The following is a 26,461-nucleotide window of genomic DNA, read 5'->3' on the forward strand; positions in this document are numbered from 1 at the left end:
GAGAGAGGGAGAGCGAGTGAGCTGTGCGCTTGCACTGGCTGGCATCCTTTTTCCATGCGCAGAGCTTCTGACGGTGTGGCCTTCTGACAAGGACCTGCTCGGTCTCTGGAGAGATTTGGGGGGTTCTCCAGGCTTGGGGGGCAGGGGGGCTTGGTGTTCCCTGCCATGGATGGATGGGACATGGGGTAGAGGTGTGGCTTATGGGTGCCCGAAAGCGTGGTTGGTTGAGGGGAGACGGGCAAAGCCGAAGGCATTAGGAGGGCCGGGCCCTTGAGAGCCACGAGCGCAGTTCCCTTCATCATAGCGGTTAAATTGGTGCGCTGCCAAATTCCTTCAGGATCCTGGCAGCTTTTAAGAGGTTGAAATACCACGGGGGGAGGGAAGGAAGGAAGGAAAGAAGGAAGGATGGAAAGGAGGAAGGAAGGGAAAGGAAAGGAAGGAAGAAGGAGGAAAGGGAAAGGAAAGAAGGAGGGAGGGAGGAAGGAAAGAAGAAAAGGAGAGAGGGAGGAAGGGAAAGAAAGGAGGAAGCTAGGAAAAAGGAGGAAGGAAGGGAAAGGAAAGAAGGAGGGAAGGAAGGAAAGAAGGGAGGAAGGAGGAAAGGAAAGGAGGAGAGATGACGGAAGGAAGGAAAGGGAGGAAACCAGATTCACTTAACAACCATGGCAAAAAAAAAGGTTGTAAAATGGGGTGCAGCTCACAACCGCCTTGCTTAGCAACAAACATCTTTGCAAGCCGAAGGCTACCTGGAAGGAAAAGGGAAAGGAGGCCACTCAGAGATCCGAGCCAACCCTTCGTGAGGATGAGGGTCATCAGGGGGCAGTCCTGCCCTTCCACCTTTCCTCTCCCATCTGGGGCCTTTTGGGAGACGCCAAAGGCGGCCACTTAGATTAGAGTAGATTGGAGGGACCTTGTAGGTCATCTAGTCCAACCCCACCCCACCCGGCACGCTCTTAATTTTGCCCCAGACTCTGTGTGTGTGTGTGTGTGTGTGTCTTGCTTGATTCAGGAACCGGGAACGAGCGAGACAGCCGGGATGACGACAGCCGAGTAGCTGGTGGAATCAAGGCTGGACCGATAAGCCCGGGGGCATTTAAGGGCACCATGCTTCTTCCTCCTCCTCCTCCTCCTCCTCCTCCTCCTCCTCCTCCTCCTCCTCCTCCTTTTCTTCCTTCCCTACCCCTCTTCCTCCTTGTCTCCTCCTCCTCTTCCTTCTCTCCTTCCTCCTCTTTCTCTTCCTTCCTCTTCCTCCTTCTCCTCTTCTTCCTTCCTCTTCCTCCTCCCCTCCTTTCTCCTCCTCCTCTCCTTCCTCTTCTTTCTTCCCCGCCCCTCTTCCTCCTCCTTTCCTTTTTCTCCTTCTCTTCCTTTTCCTCTTCCTCCTCTTCCTCTTCCTCCCTCTTCCTCCTCCCATCCTCTTTCTCTACCTCTTCGTCTTCCTTCCTCCTCTACCTCTTTTCTCCTCCCTCCTCCTCCTCCTCCTCCTCCTCCTCCTCCTCCTCCTCCTCCTCCTCCTCCTCCTCCTCCTCCTCCTCCCTCTTCCTCCTCCCCTCCTTTCTCCTCCTCCTCTCCTTCCTCTTCTTTCTTCCCCGCCCCTCTTCCTCCTCCTTTCCTTTTTCTCCTTCTCTTCCTTTTCCTCTTCCTCCTCTTCCTCTTCCTACCTCTTCCTCCTCCCATCCTCTTTCTCTATCTCTTCGTCTTCCTTCCTCCTCTACCTCTTTTTCTCCTCCTCCTCTTCCTCCTCCATGCTGTTTGTGAAACCGTGTGTGCTCTGGCGAGACACACAATTCCCATGACATATTTGCGCCCTTCCAGGAACGGCTCACCTTCCGTGCACCTTGGGAGGCTGCCAGGCCAGAGCTGACCCCATCCCCAAGGGGGGGTGGGCTATTTTGAGACCCCCCCTCTAAATCTTCACGCACACACACACACACACACACACACCCCTTTCAGCTGCTCCACCGGCTGTTGTGGGTCTAAAAATATTCACCGTTAGGTTGGCTGAGTTCAAAGCCGCAGAGATTTTGGGTCGTGATCGAGTAAGCGGGATCGACTCTGCACGAGGAAGGAATCCAGGTCACCGTGGGAATCTACCCAGCAGCTGTGGGTGCAACGCAGGCCGAGCTGGGTCAGCGTGAACGGACGTTTCCGTGTTGCGTGAATTCGTGAATTTCATGGATTTATGTTGCTGGAATATATTTTTTTTCCTTCTCCTTTTATTTTGCTCGGTTTTATCATAGGTAGGAATGAAAATAAGGATCGGAAAAGAAAAAAAGAAAGGGGTTAAAATAGCCGTCCAACCCTTTGCAATATAGGAAAATAAGATCCAGAGGAAATCTTTGTCTTAGGACTGCAATGGGGACCACAATTTCTTCTCCTCTTTCTTCTTTTTTTTTTGGAATATTTTATTTTTTTTATCTTTTAAAAAACACCTCATTAGGTGAACAATGTGGTTTCCAGGTTTTCACATCTCCATACAAACGTGACCATAATTACATACCAGCTTTCGTATCCGAATTCATACCATATGATTAGTTATTGCCTTTTTCTTTAAATCATCTCATACGTTATTTAACGGTATTATCCGCAGCCAGTTCCTATATTCGTTACTCTTTATTTTATACCATCTCGTTTCATATTGTAGCTTGTTTCATTTGTCTTTGAATATTCTCCTGTCTTATTTAACAATGTTATCCGTATCCTTATTCAATTTCTGTATAATAATGAAACACATTTTCTTGTATCCGTCACATTTGCAATTTTTTCCACGTTGCCGTTATTCCACTCAAAGGTTTTCCCCCCTTTTATTATCAATTTGAGCTTTAACTTATACATTTTTCCCGTTTTACTCCCTTTAACCCATTATAAAAATTTATAACAATATAGCCATAAATAATCCCTTAACTACTATTAACTGGGTAAACACACACACACACATATAAAATCAGATCCCACATGCTATTCCCTTTATTATACTCAAATCATATATATATATTCCAAGAAACACATACTAACTTTATATTCCCATTTTAGTCTATTCAATATTTTTTTTTTAACAACTACTAATAATTTGTCCATTTCAAATCTTATACTGGGACCACAATTGCCGTTGTTAAAAGCAGGTACACCTCTGCTTATTTGGGAGCAGAATTTTCTTCGCTAGCTAGACAAGTCAATCCCACCCCATTTTGCGACTTCTTTTTGCCACGGTTGTTAAGTGAATCATTGCACTCATGAGATGGTCATTAAGTGAAACTGGTTTCTCCCGTCGGCTTCGCTTGTTGCAAGGTCTCAAGTGTCGATCACGGGATTTCCGCCACCCTCGTAAAATACATACTGGCGGCCCGAATTCTAATCCTGTGCTGGTGCAGGTGCTGCAATGGTCATAAGCGTGAGGACTGGTTGTGGAATTCTGGGAGTCGAAGTCTGCCAGGCTTAAAAGTTGCCAAGGTTGGGGCGGTGCTGTAGAAGTGGAGGTCTCGCCTCACCATCAGGAGGCTGTGAGTTCGATCCTCAGTAGAGGCAGGTGTTTTTCTCTCTCTGGGCAGGAGGAGAAGATGTCTGCTGAAAAAAAAAAAACCCTCCGTACTGGCAACAGGAAGAGCATCTGGCCAGGCAAAGACTCAGCTCTGTTCAGTTGCCTAAACTCCACCCCACAAGGGATTACAGGGTCTTTAAGTGAGGAGGAGGAGGAGGTGAGGAATCTGATCTTCTGCGAAACCGGGAATTTCTCTCCTGCTTCAACAGACGCAGCCTGTTTGTGCTAATTGCAGATTACAACTGCAGTTGTCAGTTTCAATTTTACACAACATCTGACTTTTCAAAGCTGAACGTTGTCTTTCTGCTCGGAAGGATATTTTATGCATATTTGCTGAACTTTAGTGAAAGTTTAAAAGAAGCACCGGAAAAAAGTGTTCTGACCCACAAACCTGGTTCCAAGGAAACAAACACCAAACAGAGGTAACAGCAAAACCTTTTCACGATTCTTTACGAATTCCGTTCCTTCCCGGTTAAAAGGCTGTTTCAAACTCATTGTCTCTGATAAAGACGAGCCTGGCCAAGGGGGTGCGAGGCTGCCAAGAACACTAGATAAAGTGGCCAAGAAATAGTTCAAACACAAAGAGTCTCCAAACACCAACCAAGATAATCCGAACATCCACAAGGCTCGAGTGCAAAAACGTCTTTGCTTCCTGCAAAGAACTCCTGTTTCTCAGGCTGGCTTTTATCCCTTAAGGGAGGGGCCATCACCTTGCATCCTTACTCCCGAGTAGCCCGTGCTGCTGCAGCTGCTCTTTCCTTCGAGCAGCCCTGCGCGTGCACACACTGAGCACAGGCTCCTCGGGGGACTCTTCCTCACTGCTGCCAGCCTCCACAATCTCCAAAGGCCGCACTCCACTCCGTGAGGGTCCTGGCCCCATCCCTGAATCACGCGCAGGCCCCTCACCTGAGTCCTCACTCTCCGAGACCTCAGCCGTCCACACCTGCTGCCGGCGAACCACAACAAAAAGTGACTTATGACCATTTCCACACTTACGACTGTTGCGGCATGCCCGTGATCCAGATTGGGCCGCTGAGCAACTGGCTCATACTTGAGACGGTCCCAGGGTCACGCAGTCCTCTTTTGTGACCGTCCGACAAGCAGAGTCAACAGGGGAAGCCAGATTCGCTTAACGACCATGCGACTCACTTTGCAGCAGTGGCAGGAAAGATCGTAAAATGCGGCTCACTTGACCACTCACTTAGCCACCGAAATTTGGGGCTCCATTTGTGCTCGTATGTGGAGGACTGCTTATAATCGGTTGTTTTACATTAACCCCCTATCGAAGCCATCATGCGGTTCCTTAGTAAATTTATTTGTATTGTAATGAGTTATATTTATTCCCGGGAAAAAAAAATAGATGAAGACATAATTATGCATATAGGCTGCTTGATTAGCATAATTAGTAATCAACACGTTTTTATTGCATATATATTTTGGATGTCATTTTTTTTTTTGTGATTGGAAAACTGCCTGGCAAACTTTTGGGAAGTGTTGAAGATTGAAGGAATAACTAGCTATTGGATTCTTCTATTTTTTTTTTTGCAAAGTGCAAATTAAGACAGAGAGGAATTAAGCATGGAAACGGGGGCCAATTTTTTTTTCTCTCTTCATCCTTCATGCCAAACAAACAGCAGAACAATTTCTATGTGGGTTTTTTTTTTTTAAAAAAAATGCTTTTTTAATTGCTTCAAAATAGCATTTATTTTTTTTGGAGAAGTCCAGGCAATCAAACCTGAAACTTTTTGGAAACTTTCGAGCAGCTGCTCTTCATATTTTTGGAAGTTATAGTTTTGAACGAATTTGCTCACAGTTAATTTGATTTTATTTATAATGTACTTTAGCTTTGGGTTTTTGAACTTAGGCTGTTTTAAGAGGGAGGGACTTCAACTCCCAGAATCCCCCAGCCAGAATGCTTTAAGATGGCGGGACTTCAACTCCCAGAATCCCCCAGCCAGAATGCTTTAAGATGGGGGGGACTTCAACTCCCAGAAATTCAATGAAAGAATTGGCCATCTCTGCCGAAAACTGTCTTGCTTAGCGATGGAATTGTTGGTCTGCATTTTGGTTGTAACTCGAGGACGGCCTGTACCCGTGATTCACTTTAAGAAATAATCCTACTGCATTTGTAATTTTATTTTTCTCCGAGATGATGATATTTTTCTCTTGCGTTTGTGTTTTGCTGCCCTGAGTGATGTCAACACGTCGGCTGTAAATAAATCGGCGGAGATTTGTTCTCCTGGCTTAGTGTGTGTGTCTCTCTGGTGTGTGTGTGTGTGTGTGTGTGTGTGTGTGTGTGTGTGTGTCTCGCATTCCTGGCAACACAACCCCGCTTGTTTCTGCCTTCCCACCTTCTCCCTTTCCCCTTACTTAGGGGGAACGTCCTGTGCCCGGGGCACCTGCCAGCTTTTGTGGTGTGGCTAAAAGTACAAATACACACATCAGTTGCGTTGAAAAGTGAACATTTATTTTTAAGGGGCTTTCAGGACAAAAAATTGGTTGGGTAATAAAACGTCTGGAAGGAAACTATTGAATTCGGAGAGCATCGAGGACGCCACAGTGTTGTGGTTGTTGCTGTTGTGGTGTTGCTGCTTCTTTCTCCTCCTCCTCCTCCTCCTCCTCTTCTTCTTCCTTCCTTTTCCTCTTCCTCTTCTTTTCTCCTCCTCTTCCTCTTCCTGAACCTCCTCCTACACCTCCTCCTCTTCCTCCTCCTTCTCCATCACCTCTTCCTCCTCCTCCTCTTCCTCTTCTTCTTCCTTCCTTCCTTTTCCTCTTCCTTTCTTTTCCTTTCTTTCCTCTTCCTTTCTTTTCTCCTCCTCCTCCTCTTCCTGCACCTCCTCCTGCACCTCCTTCTCCATCACCACCTCCTCCTCCTCCTCCTCCTCCTCCTCCTCCTCCTCCTCCTCCTCCTCCTCCTCCTCCCCTTCTTCCTTCCTTTTCTTCTTCCTCTTCTTTTCTCATCCTCCTGTTCCTGCACCTCCTCCTGCACCTCCTCCTCTTCCTCCTCCTTCTCCATCACCTCTTCCTCCTCCTCCTCCTCTTCCTCCTCTCCCTTATGTCATCCATAAGTTGTCCTTGACTTACCTATGGCCAGAAAAAAAATGGGGCAAAATTCAGTCAACAACTGTCTTGCTTAGCAATGGAAATTTTGGACTCAATTGTGATCATTAAAAGTTGACATAACAGAATGACAGAGTTGGAAGGGACCCTGGAGGTCTTCTAGTCCAACCCCCTGATCAGACAGGAAATCCTACACCATTTTGGACAAATGGTAGTACAATCTCTTCTTGAAAACCTCCAGGGATGGAGAACCTACAACTTCTGGTGGCCAATTCTTGTACCGATTGATTGTCCTCACTGTCAGGAAATTCCTCCTTATTTCCAGATTGAATTTCTCCTTGATCAGTTTCCATCCGTTATTCCTTGTCTGGCCTTTGGGTGTCTTGGAAAATAGCTTGACCCCCTTCCTCCTCCTCTCTGGGGCAGCCCCTCAAATATTGGAAGATGCTCTCCTGTCTCCCCTGGTCCTTCTCTTCCCTAGACTAGCCAGGCCCAGTTCCTGCATCCGTTCATCGTATGTTTTAGCCTCCAGTCCCCTCATCATCCTGGTTGCTCTTCTCTGCCCTTTTTCTAGAGTCTCAACATCCTTTTTATAGTGTGGTGACCAAAACTGGATGCAGGACTCTAGGTGTGGCCTTACTAAGGCTTTATAGAGTGGTATTAGCACCTCCCTTGATCTCGATTGTATCCCTCTGTTAATGCAACTAAGGATTGCATTGGCTTTTTTGGCAGCGGCTGCACACGGCTGGCTGCTATTTAGTTGGTTGTCCACTAAGACCCCAAGATCCCTCTCCCAGTTCCCGCTATTGAGCCTGGTTTCACCCAGTCTATATGTGTACTTTGGGTTTTTCTTGCCTAAGTGTAAGACTTTACTTTTCTCTACATTGAATTTTATTTTATTAGATATGGCCCAGGGTTCAAGTCTGCCAAGATCCATCCATGAAGAATAAAATGGGTTTGGGAATTCCAGGGGGGGAAAAAAGACACAATTTGAGTCTCTTCCCCCCCCCCCCCAATTCCCCCCTCCCCCATCCTTGGGGCTGAAAAAGAGACGATGTAGGTTGTCCTTGACTTACAACTATTCATTTAGTGACTGTTTGAAGCTACGACGACAGTGGAAATGATGATCGCACGATCAAAGTTCGGATACTTGGCCACTGACTCATATTTATGACGGTTGGAGTGTCCCTGGGTTCCCTTTTGCGATCTTCCAACTAGCCAAGTCCATGGGCGGGAGGGGGAGCCGGATTCACTTAACAACCGTGTGACTAACTTAACGGCAGTGGGGATTCGCTTAACAATGGCGGCAAGGAAGGCCGTAAAAGGAGGCAAAATCCGCTTAACGGATGTTTCACTTAGCAATGGAAATTTTGGGCCCGCTGGGAGAGGGTGATTCATAGCAAGTGGGGAAGGGGTGGTAGTGATGCCCTCTTAGGACTCCCCAACTTCCTTCCTTCCTTCCTTCCTTCCTTCCTTCCTTCCTCTTTCCCTTTCTTTCTTTTTTCTTTCTCTCCCTCTTTCTTTCTTTCTTCTTTTTCTTTTTTCTTTCTTTCTCCCTTTCTCTCTTCCTTTCTCCCTTTCTTTTTCCCTTCCTTTCTTTCTCCCTTTCTCTCTTTTTCTTTCTTTCTTCCTTTCCTTCCTTTCTCATTCCCTTTCTCTCTTTCTTCCCCTCCCTCTTTTTTTTCTTTCTTTCTTTCTTTCTTTCTTTCTTTCTTTCTTTCTTTCCCTCTCTCTCTTTCTTTCTTTCTTTCTTTCCCTTTCCCTTCCTCTTTTCCTTTCTTTTTCCCTTTCTCTCCCCCTCTCCTTCCTTCCTTTTCTTTCATTCTCCCTCCCTTCCCTTATTAATGAAATATAGCCAAACGTAATGACGATGGAGCTACCTATATTGTCAAAGGAGAAAATAAATTAATAAAGAGCCTTTAAAAGGGGTTTTAGGAGAAAAAGAAATGAAAGAAATTTGTCAGAGGAAAGAAAGCAGTCTATAGCGGGCAGTTACCATCCTCTCTATACTTAAAACAATTTTTTCTCAAGCACACATGTATTTCTAAGTCCTACATTTATAGGGCTATTATTATCATTTCCTTAACCTGCCATCATCTGTCTAAACGAGTTTCCTGCTTCCTTACCCTGGTCCATTCAAACTCTGCCTCTCTTAGCTATCCATTCCCAGGTGCTGAGTGCAGTCAGGTTTCCAATCCATTGAATCAAATCCAACCATACATTTATCTTCCCATTGATCCGTCTTTTTTAGCCACAATAAGAGCCCAGAGGCCCATTTAAGCTCTCCACCTGCCCCAATTCCGTGTTCCAAGTATCTAATTCAACAGAAGATTCATTATCCTTTGAAAAAATATATATATAAAACAACTGTAAAAGTCTGACTCACAGACGGACACAATACAGAAGCCTGATGATGGCAGATGAGATTCTGCCGAAACGTTGCTACAACTTTAAAAGCACAACTACAATGACGTGGGAAAATACCCAAACAAAGCTGAATGCCAAACTATCTATCTGTCTCTCTATCTATCTCTCTATCTATCTCTCTATCTCTCTATCTCTCTATCTATTTATCTATCTATTTATCTATCTATCTATTTATCTATCTATCTATCTATCTATCTATCTATCTATCTATCTATCTATCTATCTACACACACACATACATACATATACATATATATATATATATATATATATACACACACATACATATATATTTGTTTGTTTTTGTAGATTTTCATGGGTACAGGTATGCAGGTCTTGGCGTGTTCAGGTCTTTTCCCATGTAAGATTGAACACGGGAACACGCCAAGACCTGCATGTATATATATATATATATTTGTGTTTTCCTTGCAGGAGGACATTTATGTAACCCATTGCTCTTTCTTCCCCACCAGTGTGATAACGAGAAGACATTGTAAAAACATGTTTTTCAGTGACATTACATCCTTCATCCATTTCCAACCAAGGGCCGTGTTTTGACAGCTTGTTTCTATACCAACATAATGCAGTCCAATAAATTCTAAATATTGCGTTTCTCATCCGCAGGTTGCAATTTGAGGGCGGTCGACTCCAGGGGTGGACTTCAAAAATTTCAGCCACCGGTCCTCCGCGTGGTTGCTGGGCGGGCGTGGCCGTGTTGGGTATGGGGGTGTTTTACGGTTCTGGAGATATTGTGATGATGCATGAATGGTATTTCGCTTTTATATACAATAGATAGATAGATTTGTGAAATGCGAAATTGCACTTTTCCTGCAAATCAGCAAACCTGCAGGTCCATCTAAGCCCGTAGAGGCGACTTCAGGTCTCTCTAGGATGCTTCTCCTTTTACAATAGCTCCTTTTGTTTTTCCCCCTATTCCACCCCTGCAAGGTAGGCCTTTCCTCAATATTTTTTTTTTTTAAATCTCATGCGGAGTGCAAAAAAAATGGTCAAGATTAGAACGTGATTTTCTGGTTGGGCGAGCACTTTGTTGAGCTGAAATTTGTTTACAATCTTTTTTTCTGATGGTTTTTTTAGGTTTTCTGATTCTTCGTTTCTTCTCATCGGACGTTCCTTCCCAGCTACATCAGTTTGGCACAGTTGGGGCCAAGAACGGGCTCATACTCCAGGTAAACTTTTACCCCCTTCTTCTTCTTCTTCTTCTTCTTCTTCTTCTTCTTCTTCTTCTTCTTCTTCTTCTTCTTCTTCTTCTTCTTCTTCTTCTTCTTCTTCTTCTTCTTCTTCTTCTTCTTCTTCTTCTTCTTCTTCTTCTTCTTCTTCTTCTTCTTATTATTATTATTATTATTATTATTATTATTATTATTATTATTTAAATAAAGTTGGTCTTTTTAAACTCTCTTTCCAAATCATTTCATAAGATTTCCTTGCATCCGGTTATTTATTTATTTTGGGGCCGCGATGTCAAATTTCTCGGTCCCTTTAAGACATATGGGACTTCGACTCCCAGAATTCCTTACTCTGCTGGGTGGGGAATTCTGGGAGTTGAAGTTCCCACGCATCTTAAAGCGACTGGCGTTGAGAAAACATTGGCTTGGGGGGGGGCAAAAAACCCATTCAAAAAAAGAAAAAATTAAAAAGATCGTAGCTCCGGCGACGCTTAACAGAAGCTCCAATTTCCTTGGAAATTGGAGCAGGGAGGGAGGTGAAATTGGGACATCCACAGGGTTGAGGGCTTTGATGATGCAGCCATGGCTGCCATTTTGACTTTTTGGACCTCTTCTGCCACGGGTGCCTTTGAGGACAGGCAAAACGTACAGTTTTGAGCTTTTCCTTCTCGCGCTGGACAAGCCATCCCTTGGTGGCTCCGGTTTCCTTGGCAATCCGTTGGGGAAAACGTGTCACAAAGGTGTTGTGTTGTGACAGCTGTGGCTCTACTTCGTTAGATTTTGGGCCGAATGAAGGCTATGCCAGAGTTTAGGATTTCGGGGTGGCTGAGCGCTTGTTTCTTCATCTGCGTTTTGATTCACGAGGGGCAGTTCTGTGGAGGACCCAATCATTGGGTCATTTTAGGAGAATTGAAATTGTGGTTGTTGGTAAGATTTGCTCGTCTCCGTAAGGCATGACGGAGCTTTTCTTACAAGCGTTTCGGGCTTCCGGCTTGAGCGGTGGGTTGGACTAGAAGACCTCTAAGGCCCCTTCCAACTGTGTTATTCTCTTTAACGGTTGCAAAAATTGGATACTTCAACTAGAAGTAACGTAGAGAAGGCTTAGGGGTGACATGACAGCAGTCTTCTGATGTTTGAGGGATTGCCTTAAAGAGGACGGGGTCAGATAATTCTCTAAAACCCCTGAAGAAGCAATGGAGGGAAACTCACCAAGGAGAGAAGCAACTCAGAACTAAGGAGGAATTTCTTGACAGTGAGAACAATTATGCGGTGGAACAACTTGCCACAAGAAGTTGTGAGTGCTCCGTCTCTGGAGGTTTTTTTAAGAGATTGGAGAGCCATTTGTCTGAAATGGAGAAGGGCACAGTCCGGCTGGCCACTCAGAGGAAGACCCAGGGCCGTCCCCTCTTCTTCCTAGGGCACACAGGGAGGAACGGAGAAGGGAGCAACGTGGCTTACGGGTGAGGAAAGGGCCCTGATCCCCTTCATGGGCTGCAGCTGGGAGAACAGGATATAAGTGGGGCATTTGTACACAGCTCCTGGCTGGAAGCAAAGCGTGCATTAACTTGGTCGAGCCTTATCTGGGTTTTGGCGTCCTCTTAACGGTGGGTGCTGCGTGATCCTTTGGAAGTCTGCAATTTATCCTCCTGGGCCTGCCGTGTTAATGACTTCAGTGTGCTTTGCGTTGTTGTTTTTTTTAAAAATTTCTAATTACTTTGGGTTCGGACTGCATTTCTGCCCTTCGTAGACTGTTTTTTGGAAGAGTTTGATATCCAGCTGCGGATAATTGGACATGGGGGGGCCAGGTTGGAGACATTAAAGGGAATTTATTCTATTTTGTGACTTTGTTATTTTTGTGTCACGCCCCTTTGGGTCATCGCAAGCAGTGGGTTGGACTAGAAGACCTCCAAGGTCCCTTCCAAAATAGTAATTGTGTTATTCTGAGTGGTTGCCAAAAAGAATAGAATAGAAGTAGAATTCTTTATTGGCCAAGTGGGATTGGACACACAAGGAATTTGTCTGGGTGCAAATGCTCTCAATGTACATAAAAGAAAAGGTACATTCGTCGAGAGTCGAGAATTATAAGAAGAGGGCGTCAAATTATTCTCCAAAGTACCTGAAAGCAGGAGAAAGAAGCAATGGATGGAAACTAACCAAGGTGAGAAACAACCTAGCAATAAGGAAAGAATTCCTGCCACTGAGGACACTTAACCAGTGGGACTGCTTGCCACCAGAAGTTGTGGCTGCTCCATCACTGGAGGTTTTTAATAAAAGATGGCACGGTCACTTCTCTGAAATGGAATAGGATTTCCTGCCTGAGCTGGAGGTTGGACTAGAAGACCTCTAAAGTCCCTCCCAGCTCTACTCTGATTGATTGATTGGTTCCTTAGAAACTTTGGGACGGGTTGTGGGAGAGAAATCTGCCATGTTTTGCCAGGCCAGGTTCTCTCCACAGTTACTGGAGTCCAAGGACCAGAATTCCTCTATGGGACATATAGGTGGTCCTCAACTTACGAACACAACGGAGCCCCAAAATTCCCGCTGCTAAGGGAGACGCGTGTTAAGTTGAGCAGTTCACAGAGTCAGACAGTCGCCCCAGCCTGTCCGGAGCCAGCCGGACACGATGCAAAACCCCTCAAAAGTCTTCAATAGCCCCCACTTCCCGCTGGCAGCATCCCGAGGTGGCGAGGCCGAGGCAGGAAATGAATCTAAACCTTTTCTGGTTTTTCTGGAAATAATTAGCAGCTCGGATGGTCTCCCGTGTCCTCCGAGAAATAAAAGATTGGGCCGAAAATGCTTTTCTTTTCTTTTCTTCTTCTTCTTCTTCTTCTTCTTCTTCTTTTTCTTCCTTTTCTTTATTTTCTTCTTCTTCTTCTTCTTCTTCTTCTTCTTCTTCTTCTTCTTCTTCTTCTTCTTCTTCTTCTTCTTCTTCTTCTTCTTCTTCTTCTTCTTCTTCTTCTTCTTCTTCTTCTCTTCTTCTTCTTCTTCTTCTTCTTCTTCTTCTTTTCTTCTTCTTCTTCTTCTTCTTCTTCTTTCTTCTTCTTCTTCTTCTTCTTCTTCTTCTTCTTCTTCTTCCTTTATTTTTTTTCCCCATTTTTTGTTCAGTCTCTCCTTCCGGGAGAGCTAAGTGGCAAGGAAGAGATTGCTGTGCGATGCAGCTGTGCAAATTGTGTTTTTAGCCTGGCAGGGAAGAAGAGGAACAGATATATATGTGTAAAGCTTGTCAGCGGCACATCCAAAATTGCCTCCAAAAGGTTATTTTTCTTCGGATGATGATGATGAATCACCCCTTTAATTTAATAGCGTGAACTCGGGCAAAAGCAGGCCGAGAATATCAGAAAGGGAAGCTAAACCTCCTGCACAAGCGTTCTTCAAAACCTCTCCAGTCTTGGAGCACCCACGACTTCTGGTGGCAAGTAGTTCCACAGATTAAATGGTTAATCGTTGGGAAATTTCTCCTTAGTTCTAGGTTGCTTCTCTCCTAGATTAGTTTCCATCCATTTCCTTCCTTCCTTCCTTCCTTCCTTCTTCCTTCCTTCTTTTCCTCCCTCCCTCTTTCCTTCTTTTCTTTTCCTTCCTTCCCTGCCTCCCTCCCTCCCTCCTTCCTTCCTCCTGTCTGAACCTTTCTCCTTCCTTCTCTGATCCTTCCTTCCTTCCTTTTCTTCCTTCCTCCCTCCCTCTCCTTCCTTCCTTCCTTCCTTCCTTCCTTCCTTCCTTCCCTTCCTTCCCTTCCTTCCTTCCTCCTCCCTCTCTCCTTCCTTCCTTCCTTCCTTCCTTCCTTCCTTCCTTCCTTCCTTCCTTCCTCCTTCCTTCCTTCCTTCTTTCCCTTCCTTCCTCCTCCCTCCCTCCCTCCCCTCCTTCCTTCCTTCCTTCCTTCCTTCCTTCCTTCCTTCCTCCCTCCCTCCCTTCCAGAATCATAGGACTGCAAGGGACCCCTCAGAGGTCTTCTAGTCCAACCCCCTCCTCAAGCAGGAGATCCTTCACCATTTCAGGCAAATGGTTGTCTGAATTAATTGTTCCCACTGTTAGAAAATTTCATTCTTAGTTCTAGGATTAGTTTCCATCCATCCGTCCATCCATTTCCTCCTTCCTTCCTTCCTTCCTTCCTTCCTTCCTTCCTTCCTTCCTTCCTTCCTTCCTTCCTTCCTTCCAGAATCATAGGACTGCAAGGGACCTGAGAGGTCTTCTAGTCCAACCCCCTCCTCAAGCAGGAGACCCTGTACCAATTCAGATGAATGGTTGTCGGTCTATTCTTTAAAATACACAACGCTGGAGCACTCCCAACCGATTAATTGTCCTCCCTGTTGGGAAGTTTCTCCTTAATTCCTGGTTGCTTCTGTCCTTGTTCAGTTTCCATCCGTTGCTTCTTGTCCTGCCTTCTTTGGTGCTTTGGAGAATAGCTTGACTGCCTCTTCTTTGGGGCAGCCCCTCAAATACCGGAAGACTGCTGTCATGTCACCCCTGGTCCTCGTTTTTATTAAACTAGACACACACAAATCCTCAAGTTCTTCATATGTCTTAGCCTCCAGTCCCCTAATCATGTTTGTTGCTCTTCTCTGCACTCTTTCTGGAGTCTCAACAGCTCCCACAAATATTGAAAGACTGCTATCCTATCCACCTCCTAATTCTTCTTTTCATTAGACTAGATAAACCCAATTCCCGCAGTCGTTCCTCATATATTTTAGCCTCCGTTCTCCGTATCACCTGGGTTAGCATTGGAAAAAATCTCAGGGCTTCCCAACTTCTTAACGAAAGTTGGGAAAAACACACTTGCGCTGGGAATCAGGTCTGTTTTCGCCGCTCCAGAAATGTATGTATTTTATTTTATTTTATTTTTAAAAAAAAATTGCATGAACTTGCCGATTCTAATGGGGTCGGTGTAAATCCAGAAAGAGTATTTTGGGTAAGATGGCAGGTGCAAAAATAAAAAAAAACCACCCGAACCAAACCAAAACCATGTAAAAGTTTGGCAGCCTTCAAACGAAAAGCTTTAAGGAGAGATTTTATAGCAAATTGTGGGTGGAAGCATGTCAGGAAAAAAAAATAAAAATTAATGATCACCTTGCGTTAAATAAAATAATGCAAAGCGGGGGGTTGGGGGCAGGTGGAGAATAAAAAAAATAATTAAGGACATATTGATTTTTCTATATATTCCCTCTCGAGCCGCACTCTTAAAATGCCACATCCATAAATACTGCCTAATTCCAATTCCTCATTCCAATTTTCAGGTAAGATTAGCTTATCATTGAGTGCTCCATCTGTTATGCATTTGCGCGTCACATTTTGCGTCCCTTGGGGGTTATTAACATAATTGGGCTGCTTAAGCAACAACATAGGCAGCAAAGCCGCTTCGGTTGTCATGCAACATTTTTCGCCGCCAATTTGTCGTTTCGGGCTTTAACTTTAACATCCCGAGAGGCCCCCGTTTGTTATCTGATTGAAACTGGAAATGTATAAATTAGGGCTTCGTCTTGGGGTAGGCAGGGGAGGGTAAGAGGTGCCGAAAGAAAAACGGGGCGGAAAAAAAGTCCAACAAAGCTTTACTTTTATCATGCAGTTTATAATTTATTTATTTATTTGGTCTACCCACCCACCCCGGAGGTGATTTTAATTTTATTTATTTATTTATTTGATTTGATGTGTCAATTGTTTACCTCCAAAGTCCCTTCCAGCTCCTATTCCACTCCATTCTACAGCCATCCTTCGTACGTTTCGGCCTCCAGACCCCTAATAATTTTTGTGGCTCTTCCCTGCACTCGTTTCAGAGTCTCAACATTGCTTTTTTATATTTTATTTATTTATTTTTGTCAATTGCTTACAAGATAATAGGTATAAGTATATACATAGTTATGAATGCGTGAAATGGGGACATATAAGAAAAATATAAAAGAAACCATAGGACAGAGACGGTCAGCACGTTGGTGCGCTTATGCACGACCCCTACAGACCTCTTGGGAAAGGGGTGAGGTCGATAGTGGACAGTCCAAGGTTAAAGTTTTTGGGTTTTTTGTTGTTTGGTTTTTGCTGGTGCTGAAAAAAAAAAGTGGTGGGGGGGTAGGGTCCTGAATTCGAGGAAAGGATGCCTGTTGAGTTTTGCGGGGTTTGCGTTAAAGGAATTAAAGTCCTCCGCTTAGGCGAGAGAAACCCCAAAAGGAGACCTAGAGACTGGGTGAAACCTGGCTCAATGGCAGGAACTGGGAGGGGGATCTCGGAGTCTTAGTGGATGATCGATAGATTGGGCTTTCTCAGCCTTGCCAGCTTTCGGATGTGTGGACTTCAACTCCCAGAATTCCCCAGGCAGCAGGTAGATATATAGGTAGGCAGATAAACGTAGATAGATAGATAGATAGATAGATAGATAGATAGATAGATAGATAGATAGATAGATAGATAGGATAGATAGATAGATAGATAGATAGATAGATAGATAGATAGATAGATAGATAGATAGATAGATAGATAGATAGATAGATAGATAGATAGATAGATGGATGATAGATAGATAGATAGATAGATAGATAGATAGATAGATAGATAGATAGATAGATAGATAGATAGATAGGATAGATAGACAGACAGACAGATAGATATAGAGAGGGTAGATGGGGGAGAGAGAAAGATAGATAGAGAGGGTAGATAGAGAGATTAGATAGATGGAGGGAGAGAGGGAAGGATATTAAGTGTGATAGATTTAGGTAGTATGATAGCTAGATTAGATGGATGGTTGGATGGATGAATGGATGGGTAGAGATAGATATGATGGATGATAGATGATAAAAACATAGATGGTAGGTAGATGGATGATAGATTAATAGATAGATATAAATAGATGATAGATAGGTAGACAGACAGACAGACTAGCTGGGTACCTGTGCTTCGCGATGAAACTGTGATTGGGCCATGCAGGAGAAATTCAGTTCACAAATGGTTGGTCGGTGATTGGAACACATAAGGATTCCCTTTCCTTTCCTTTCCTTTCCTTTCCTTCCCTTCCCTTCCCTTCCTTCCCTTCCTTCCTTTCCTTTCCTTTCCTTTCCTTTCCTTTCCTTTCCTTTCCTTCCTTTCCTTTCCTTTCCTTTCCTTTCCTTTCCTTTCCTTCCCTTCCTTCCTTCCTTTCCTTTCCTTTCCTTTCCTTTCTTTCTTCCTTCTTTCCTTTCCTTTCCATCTATCCATCCTCTATCTATCTACCTATCTACCTATTTATCTATTCAGCAAAAGTAAGGAAAGCAAAGGAGGAAAGGAAAGAAATGGAATGGAATGGAAAGGAGAAAAGAAAGGGAAGGGAAGGAAAGGAAAGGAAACGAAACGAAAGGAAAGGAAAGGTGTTTCAATCACCACCATTGAGCCAACAGTTTGTGAACCAAATTTCTCCTGCATAGCTCGATCTCATAGTTTTGTCGCGGAGCACGGGTATCCAGCTAGTATGAAATCCACAAATTTCCAGCTAGTATGAAATAAAATCACATGAAATGAACTCACAAAATAAAATTATAATAAAATAAAATATTAATAAAATTTAAAAAAGCATTTCTGAAGCGTTTTTTTGATGTTAGGGCAAAACTCATCCCTCTTTGTTTCGCTGGAGAAAAGCCTGAAGGGGCCCGGTTCTGTTCCCCCACCACCCCACAGACTGAGTGGGTGCTGAATTGTGCCCCTTTTCTCTTCCCCTTCAGTGCCACCCACGGATGATAAGCCCGATAACACAACATCCTTGCCGGCTTTTCATCCTCTCCCTCCCTGGTAGCTACAGGCAAGTCGTGAATAAAGCATGTGAAAAGGAAACATAAAATCAAATAAAGTAGGCTATTCTTTCTCTCCAGAAGCAGGGAAAAAAACAAAAAAAAAAAAAGGAAGCCATGATTCAGCTGGTAAATTCAGATCAAGGCCAGTTTCGGTATTGGTTTTTTGCAAATCCAGCTTTAACAGGCGAACAGATCCGGAAGGGACCTTGGAGGTCATCTAGTCCAACCCACCGCCCAAGCAGGAGACCCTACACTATTTCTGACAGATGGGAGTCCAGCCTCTTCTTGAAAGCCTCCAGGGATGAAGCTCCCACAATTTCCGAGGGCAACTTCTGTTCCATTGAATATGAGAGTCAGAAGGGACCTTGGAGGTCATCTAGCCCAACCCTCCCGCCCCTCAAGCAAGAGACCCTACCCCCTTTCTGACAGCCGAGTCTCTGCTTGAAAGCTTCCCAGTTGTTTGTATCAGGTGGTCCTCGACTTAACGACCTGGCTCCTTGTCGGATTTTTCTCTAGCCTCCCCCCCCCCCAGTAGGGATGAGTTTTAATCATTTATTTATGTTATTTATTCGATTTACAAAATTTACATTGCCACCGACTCGCCCATGGCGACTCAAGGCGGCTTACACAAATGTAAAGACATACTTTTACCCGTGAAAATCTACGAAAACAAATCTATCTATCTATCTATCTATCTATCTATCTATCTATCTATCTATCTATCTATCATCTATCTTATTTCTTTCTATTTATCTAATTTCTTTCTTTCTTTCTATCAATCTTATATCTATCTATCTATCTATCTATCTATCTATCTATCTATCTATCTATCTTATTTCTTTCTATTTATCTAATTTCTTTCTTTCTATCTATCAATCTTATATCTATCTATCTATCTATCTATCTATCTATCTATCTATCTATCATCTATCTTATTTCTTTCTATTTATCTAATTTCTTTCTTTCTATCTATCAATCTTCTATCTGTCTATCTATCTATCTATCTATCTATCTATCTATCTATCTATCTATCTATCTATCTTATTTCTTTCTATTTATCTAATTTCTTTCTTTCTATCTATCGATCTTCTATCTATCTATCTATCTATCTATCTATCATGAAAAATAATAACAGAAAATAATAAAATACGTTTTTCCCTAACAACAACAACCCCCCAAAAAAAGCTTTGCAATTTTTTTTTTTAAAAATAATAATTTGGAAGTAGGCAGTCCTCCATGTATGACCACAATTGAATGCAATGAACTGTTGTAAATTGAGGACTAGACATACTGGACAAAAACAAGGGGAAGAAATAGAAATATTTGTGGCCGGCAGAAAATTTTGCAAAACAATGGCTTTGTTTCAAAAGGGATGGTGTGCATTGAACGGGAAGGGAATTAACCACGGAACAGGAAAAAATTCCTAATATTAAACGTATTAAGAAGAACGCCTGAATTCTCTTCCAATGGACAAAGTTGAAACCAGGGACGCTGATGGATGGATATATAGCAGAGAGAGAGAGAGAGAGAGAGAGAGAGAGAGAGAGAGAGAGAGAGAGAGAGAAGGAAAGAAAGAAAGAAAGAAAGAAAGAAAGAAAGAAAGAAAGAAAGAAAGAAAGAAAGAAAGATGGAAAGGGAGGGATATATACGCACACACATACATATATACACATACATATGTACACACACACACACACACAGAGAGAGAGAGAGAGAGAGAGAGAGAGAGAGAGAGGATGGATGGATAGATTGAGTGGGAAAGATAGATAGATATGGATTAATGGATGGATGAATAGATTGATAAGGATGGGTGATGAATAGAGAGAGGGAGGGAGAGAGATGGATGGATAAGGAGATGATGAATAGATATATAGGAAGAGAGGGATATATACACACACACACACACACACACACATACAGAGACAGACAGACGATGGATGGGTGGATGGATGGATGGATAGAGGGAGGGAGAGATAGAGAAAGACAATGGATGGATGGATAGATGGATATGAAATGGATTAATGGATGGATAGATAATAGAAGATGGGCGGATAGATACATCGATGGGGGAGGGAGGGAGACCATGGATGGATGGATGGATGGATAGAGAGAACCTAGCATGGACAAAGTTGAGAGCAGGGATGCCAAGAGGTGACAGGGTTTGGGCTAGACTAGTGGATCTCTGAAGGGCCCCCTCCAGCTCTTCCATATTACAAATCTGTGGGGGTTTCTTCCTCCCCCTTTTTTTCTTCTTTTCTAGCAATCTCTGGCCCTGCTGGTGAATCCTTGCCAGATGGGGAAGGCTTACCGAGCAAGTCATACCGCGCCGAGTTTTTTATTTCCAAAACAAAACCCTTAAGTGAGAGCTCGCTTCCTCCTTCTTCGTGGGCTGGAAACCAGAGCCAGTTTGGGGGCTTTGACTCCCAGAATTCCCCCCCTGAGCCCCAGTTGCCTCTCGGTGTTTTTGGGGAGTGGGCAGCATTGCTCTGATACAGGTAAACCTCGACTTACGACCGTAATGAAACCTGCCTATTCACCGTTGCCAGTGGAGGTGGCCCTGAAATTAAATCCCCCCCACGTGAGCGTCCTGATTTTACGACCCATTTTTGTGGCCTTGGGGGGGATGGTGGGGGATGGCCGCAAAGTTTGCAACTTGTGTGCTGTGGTTGCCGGACCAAAGGCTGCGGCCGTTAAGCAGACCGGTGGTTCGTGATGGGTCAGTTTGGATGGAAAACTAGAAGTAAAAGGTCAGCTTTTGGGGGGGAAAAACCGTCATAAAACAAGGTCATGTGAATGCAGGATGATGCCAAGGGTTGTGTTTTTGGAGTGGTTGCTGAATGGACCCAGGTCGTTAGTACTTTTCATGCCTAAGGCGCGATTAGAACTCCCCGTCTCCTGGTGATTGGCCCAAAGTCACCCAGCTGGCTTTCATGCCTAAGGCGGGACTAGAACTCACCGTCTCCTGGTGATTGGCCCAAAGTCTCCCAATTGGCTTTCATGCCTAAGGTGGGACTAGAACTCCCCGTCTCCTGGGGATTGGCCCAAAGTCTCCCAATTGGCTTTCATGCCTAAGGTGGGACTAGAACTCCCTGTTGCCTGGTGATTGGCCCAAAGTCACCCAGCCGGTTTTGTTGTTGATGTTGTTGCAGAGGACTTTAAGTTCTGCAAAAGAATATTATTTGCAAATGTATTCATGTGTGTTCCAAAGTTACAACTATTTCAGCATTTTACAGATTAACAGAGTTGGAAGGGACCTTGGAGGTCATTTAGTCCAACCCCCTGGCCAAGCAGGAGACCCTCCACCATTTCTGACCGAGGGCAGTCCAGCCTCTTTTTGAAAGCCTCCAGGGATGAAGCTCCCACAACTTCCGAGGGCAACTTCTTCTTCCATTGAATGTAGAATAACAGACTGGGAAGGGACCTTGCAGGTCATCTAGTCCAACCCCCTGCCCAAACAGACCCTCCACCATTTCTGACAGAGGGAAATCCAGTCTTGAAAGCCTCCACAACTTCCCACAACTTCTGGAGGCAATCCATTGTCGGAATGTGTTCATGTCTCTGTGTGTGTGTCCATGTGACACAATTTTTCTGCTTTGCTGAGTCTTTTCATTAGCTGTAGTCCTTGACTTACGACCTCCAATGGGGGCCAGAATGTCTACTGCTAAGCAACCTGTGAAATGAGGCGCGCCTGATTTTAGGACCTTCCTAGCCATCGTCATTAAGCAAATCACCGCAGTCATTGTGAATCACATGGTCATTAAGAGAATCTGGCCTCCTCCTCCTCCTCCTCCTCCTCCTCCTCCTCCTCCTCCTCCTCCTCTTTTTGGAGGAAAAGCTGGCTGGAAAGGTCACAAGTACGGATCGCATGGCCTTCGGGATGCTGTGATGGATGTAAGGGCAAGAATGTGAGGGCGGTCATGTTTTTTTTCCGGTGCCATTGTCGTTTGGCACACTAAACAAATGGTTGTAAGTCAAGGACGACTGTTCATTTAGTGACTTTGCAGTTACAACGGCACTGAAAAAAGTGACTTGCGACCATTTTTCACCCTTACGACTGTTGCAGCCTCCCCGTGGTCTCGTGATCAAAACTTGGCAACCAGCTCGTATTTAAGACCGTCGCATAAACTGGGTCCCCTTTTACGACATTCGGACAAGCGAAGTTGCTTCACCACCACGGTGCTTGCTTAACGGCAGTGTTTCACTTAACAATGGTGACAAGAGAGGTTATAAAATGGGGCAAAATTCATTTCAACTGCCATCCTTGCTTAGCGACAGAAGCTTTGGACCCAGTTATGGTCGTAAGCCAAGGACTACTGGTTTTATTGCCAGGAGGTTGGACTAGATGACCTGCAAGGTCCTTTCCATCTCTGATTATCTGTTGTTATCCGATTGAATTCGATTTGGAGAGTTATTTATCCCTCGGCCAGGAGACTGAATATAAAAATAGAACAGCCACCTCCTTGTGAATCAGCTGGCAAGGAAGGAGCGAAAATGAGATTTTTGTACTTCTTAGTCATCGGACACCAATTCTGAATATCGCCCAGGAGGTGCCAGGAGGTGCCGAGATGGACCGTTTCTCTTTCGGCTTGATTGCACGATAAGGTGGACAATCGATTAAATATGAACCAGCCGTGTGTGGCAACTGCCCAAAAAGCCAACCCGGTCCTAGGCTGCATCAACAAAGCAAATCGAATCCAGATCCCGTGAAGGGTTAATCCCACTTTACAAGGCCTTGGTGGTAAACCTGGAATATTTGCATCCAGTTTTGGTGGCCACAATGTAAAAAAGTTGTTGAGACTAGAAAAAGTGCCGAGAAAAACAACTCGGATGGTGAGGGGACTGGAGGCTAAAACATACGATGAACGGATGCAGGAACTGGGCCTGGCTAGTCTAGGGAAGAGAAGGACCAGGGGAGACAGGAGAGCATCTTCCAATATTTGAGGGGATGCCCCAGAGAGGAGGAGGAAGGGGGTCAAGCTATTCTCCAAGGCACCTGAAGGCCAGACAAGGAACAATGGATGGAAACTGACCAAGGAGAAATTCAACCTGGAAATAAGGAGGAATTTTCTGACAGTGAGAAGAACAATCCACCCATGGAAGAGAAATTGCCTTCGGAAGTTGTGGGAGCTTCATCCCTGGAGGCTTTCAAGAAGAGATTGGAATGCCATTGGTCAGAAATGGTGTAGGGTCTCCTGCTAGGGTGGGGGGTTGGACTAGATGACCTATAAGGTCCCTTCCAACTCTGTTTTTCTATTCTATTCTATTCTATTCTATTCTATTCTATTCTATTCTATTCTATTCCATTCCATTCCATTCCATTCCACTCCATTCCATTTCATTCTCCAATATTCTATTTTCCAATATCCTATCCCATCCCATCCCCTCTCCTTCCATCCCATCCTATCCTATTCTATTTTTTATTCCAGTATCTATTCTGTTCTGTCCTGTCCTGTTGTTCTGTTCTCTTCCCTTCCCTTCCCTTCCCTTCCATCATCTGCCCATGAGATGCAGTTAACGGCTGGGGAATTCTTGGGAGTTGAAGTCCACAGATCTTAAATTTGCCACATTGGGAAACACTGGATGAAATTGATAGTCCGTGATTCTTTGTTGAGCGACTGCTCGAACATAGAATGGAAAGTAAAATAGAATAGAAAAGAAAATAGAATAGAGAGAATAGAATAGAAAATGAATAGAATGTAGAATAGAATAGAAAAGAAAATAGAATAGAGAGAATAGAATAGAAAATGAATAGAATGTAGAATAGAATAGAATAGAATAGAATGGAACGGAACGGAATAGACTAGACTAGACTAGACTAGACTAGACTAGAATAGAATAGAATAGAATAGAATAGAATAGAATAGAATAGAATAGAATAGAAATAGAATAGGAATAGAATAGGAATAGAAGAGAAGAGAAGAGAAGATAAATACAGAAATAGGAATAGGAATAGAATAGAAATAGGAATAGAGTAGAATAGAATAGAATAGAATAGAATAGAATAGAATAGAATGGAGAAAATGAATAGAATGAAAATGAATAGAATAGAATTCTTTTTCTTGGCCAAGTGTAATTGGATACACAAGGAATTTGTCTTTGGTGCATAAGCTCTCAGTGTACACAAAAGAAAAGGCACATGTGTCAAGAATGATAAGGTGCAACACTTAACGATTCCTACAACAGCATTGCAAAAATTGACTTGCAACCCACCCTGAAGCTTACAACCCCCCACCTCTATGGGGAGGTGATCAAAATGTATGCAATTTATGCAAATTTATTTACCATGGTTGCAGAATCCTGGGGCCCTCCTCAGCTGATTTCCGACAAACGGCATCCACGGGGAAACCTGGATTCGCTTAACGATGGTGCGAGTCACTTAAATGCCGTGATTTCCTTAATGCCCACAGCAAAAAAAAAAAAAAAGATTGCAAAGTTGAGTGCGACTCGTTTAATGACCGACTCGCCTAGCAACGGATTTGCACCGCTCGCAGCGTCCTGGGTTCCCATGATCCCCCGCCTTATACGATTTTCCCCAACCGGATTCCAACACGGGGGAAGCTGGCTTCTCCTTTAAGGACCCCGTGGTTCGCTTAACAGCTGCCAGGATTCACTTAACGACCGGTGCGAAAGCCAAGGCAGAGGGAAAAGTACGGGATTTACTTTTTAGGGTTTACGCAACGTGGTTTGCTTTTCACTTCGTTTTATGTTTGTTTGTTTGTTTGTTGGCCTGTTTGAATAATTTGATTGGGATCCCCGGGTTTGTCTGAATGGTATCCAGAGGAATTAATAATTCAGGGATTTGCTAATTCAGGGAGCCTGTAATTTCCCTGCTCCGTTGGCTGCGAAAACAGCCACTAAGCAAACCACCTCCTTCAATTCTTACGTGGCCCAAATAATTAGGCGTTTCCCCGTTGGAAGGAAATCAGGATTGACATCTGGAGTGGGGCTTGGGGGCGAAAACAGAGCGCTCGCCATCCAGAAATCAGCCGCCCGGAGAGTTTAAACACTGGGATGCGTTTGGGTTTTTTTGGGGGGGGTTTTTTTCGGCCACGGGTGGGTTGGGGGTGGTGGTTTGACACTAAAAATAGCAGCTGGAATTGTGTTGTGGCTTGTTTTATTTTTTATCTGCAGCGGAAGGGATGCAATTTATTCCTCGTTTCCCCCCCCTCGGTGGAATACATACAGCGGTGCTGGGGAAATCCGATCGCGGAACAAAACTCGGATTTAACAGGCTGTGGAAGGGTTGAAATGGTGGTGGGGTTTTTTTTTTTGTATTCTGTTCTGTCCCATCCTATAGTTTCTCTCCTCTCTTGTTCTATTCTGTTCCGTTCCATTCCATTCTGTGTTCTGTTCTGTTCTGCATTCTTTCGTCTCCTCTCTCCTCCCCTCCCATTCCATCTTGTTCTGTCCTGTTCTGTCCCATTCCATCCTGTGTTCTGTTCTGTTCTGCGTTCTTTCCTCCCCCTCCCCTCCCATCTTGTTCTGATCCATTCCCTCTTGTTCTGTTCTGTTCTGTTCTGTTCTGTCCCATTCCATTCTGTGTTCTGTTCTGCATTCTTTCGTCTCCTCTCTCCTCCCCTCCCATTCCGCCTTGTTCTGTCCTGTTCTGTCCCATTCCATCCTGTGTTCTGTTCTGTTCTGTTCTGCATTCTTTCGTCTCCTCTCTCCTCCCGTCCCATTCCACCTTGTTCTGTCCTGTTCTGTCCCATTCCATTCTCTGTTCTGTTCTGTTCTGTTCTGCATTCTTTCCTCTCCTCTCTCCTCCCATCCCATTCCACCTTGTTCTGTCCCATTCCATCCTGTGTTCTGTTCGGTTCTGTTCTGCATTCTTTCCTCCCCCCTCCCCTCCCCTCTTGTTCTGATCCATTCCACTCCATCTTGTTCTGTTCTGTCCCATTCCATCCTGTGTTCTGTTCTGCACTTTCTCCCCCCCTTCCATCTCATCCCCTCCCATTTCATCTTGTTCTGTTCCATTCCCTTCCGTTCTGTTTTCTGTTCTGTTCCATTCCCTTCCATTCATATTTCCTATCCTATCCTTTTCTATTCGTAGTCCTCGACTTACAACAGCTCATTTAGGAACAATCCAAAGTTACCATGGCACCGAAAAGACCATTTCTGACCATTTTTCACACTTACGGCAAGTGGAGTTTTTACCCCATGGGCCTGTGGGATTAAAATTCAGGTGCTTGGCAAATGACTCATACTTACGACGGTCACAGCGTCCCGGGGTCACGGGGTTCCCCTTTTGTGGCCTCCTGACCAGCAAAGTCAACAGGGAAGCCGGGATTTGCTTAACGACCGTGTCGATGAGTTTAACAACTGCAGTGATTCACTTAACAACGGTGGCAAGAAAGATTGTAAAACAGGGCAAAGCTCATTTTTATCAACTGTCTCGCTTGGTGACGGAAATTTCAGGCTCAGCTGTAGTAATAAGTTGGAGGACCGTTCCATTCTGCTCCATTCCAGAAGGAAGAAATCAGAACCAAATGTGTATTTAAAAGGAGTCAAAATTGTGT

At 44.3% G+C, this 26,461-nt stretch overlaps 1 protein-coding gene across 1 annotated transcript in view; it reads left to right on the forward strand.

The window, feature by feature from the left end:
* LOC148125949 (uncharacterized) overlaps window positions 1–25,403 on the forward strand; it is a 100,928-nt gene extending 75,525 nt beyond the window's left edge. Inside the window, exons 6-7 of the mRNA XM_087932080.1 lie at window positions 10,115–10,206; window positions 25,077–25,403. Coding sequence (XP_087788206.1) covers window positions 10,115–10,206; window positions 25,077–25,192 — 208 coding nt within the window. The 3' untranslated portion in view covers window positions 25,193–25,403. The remainder of the gene's footprint in view (window positions 1–10,114; window positions 10,207–25,076) is intronic.
* The last annotated feature ends 1,058 nt before the right edge of the window (window positions 25,404–26,461 follow it).

This window comes from Pseudonaja textilis, chromosome 4 (genome assembly GCF_049901715.1).
Source record: "Pseudonaja textilis isolate UNSWEBS1 chromosome 4, rPseTex1.2, whole genome shotgun sequence".
NCBI lineage: Eukaryota > Metazoa > Chordata > Lepidosauria > Squamata > Elapidae > Pseudonaja > Pseudonaja textilis.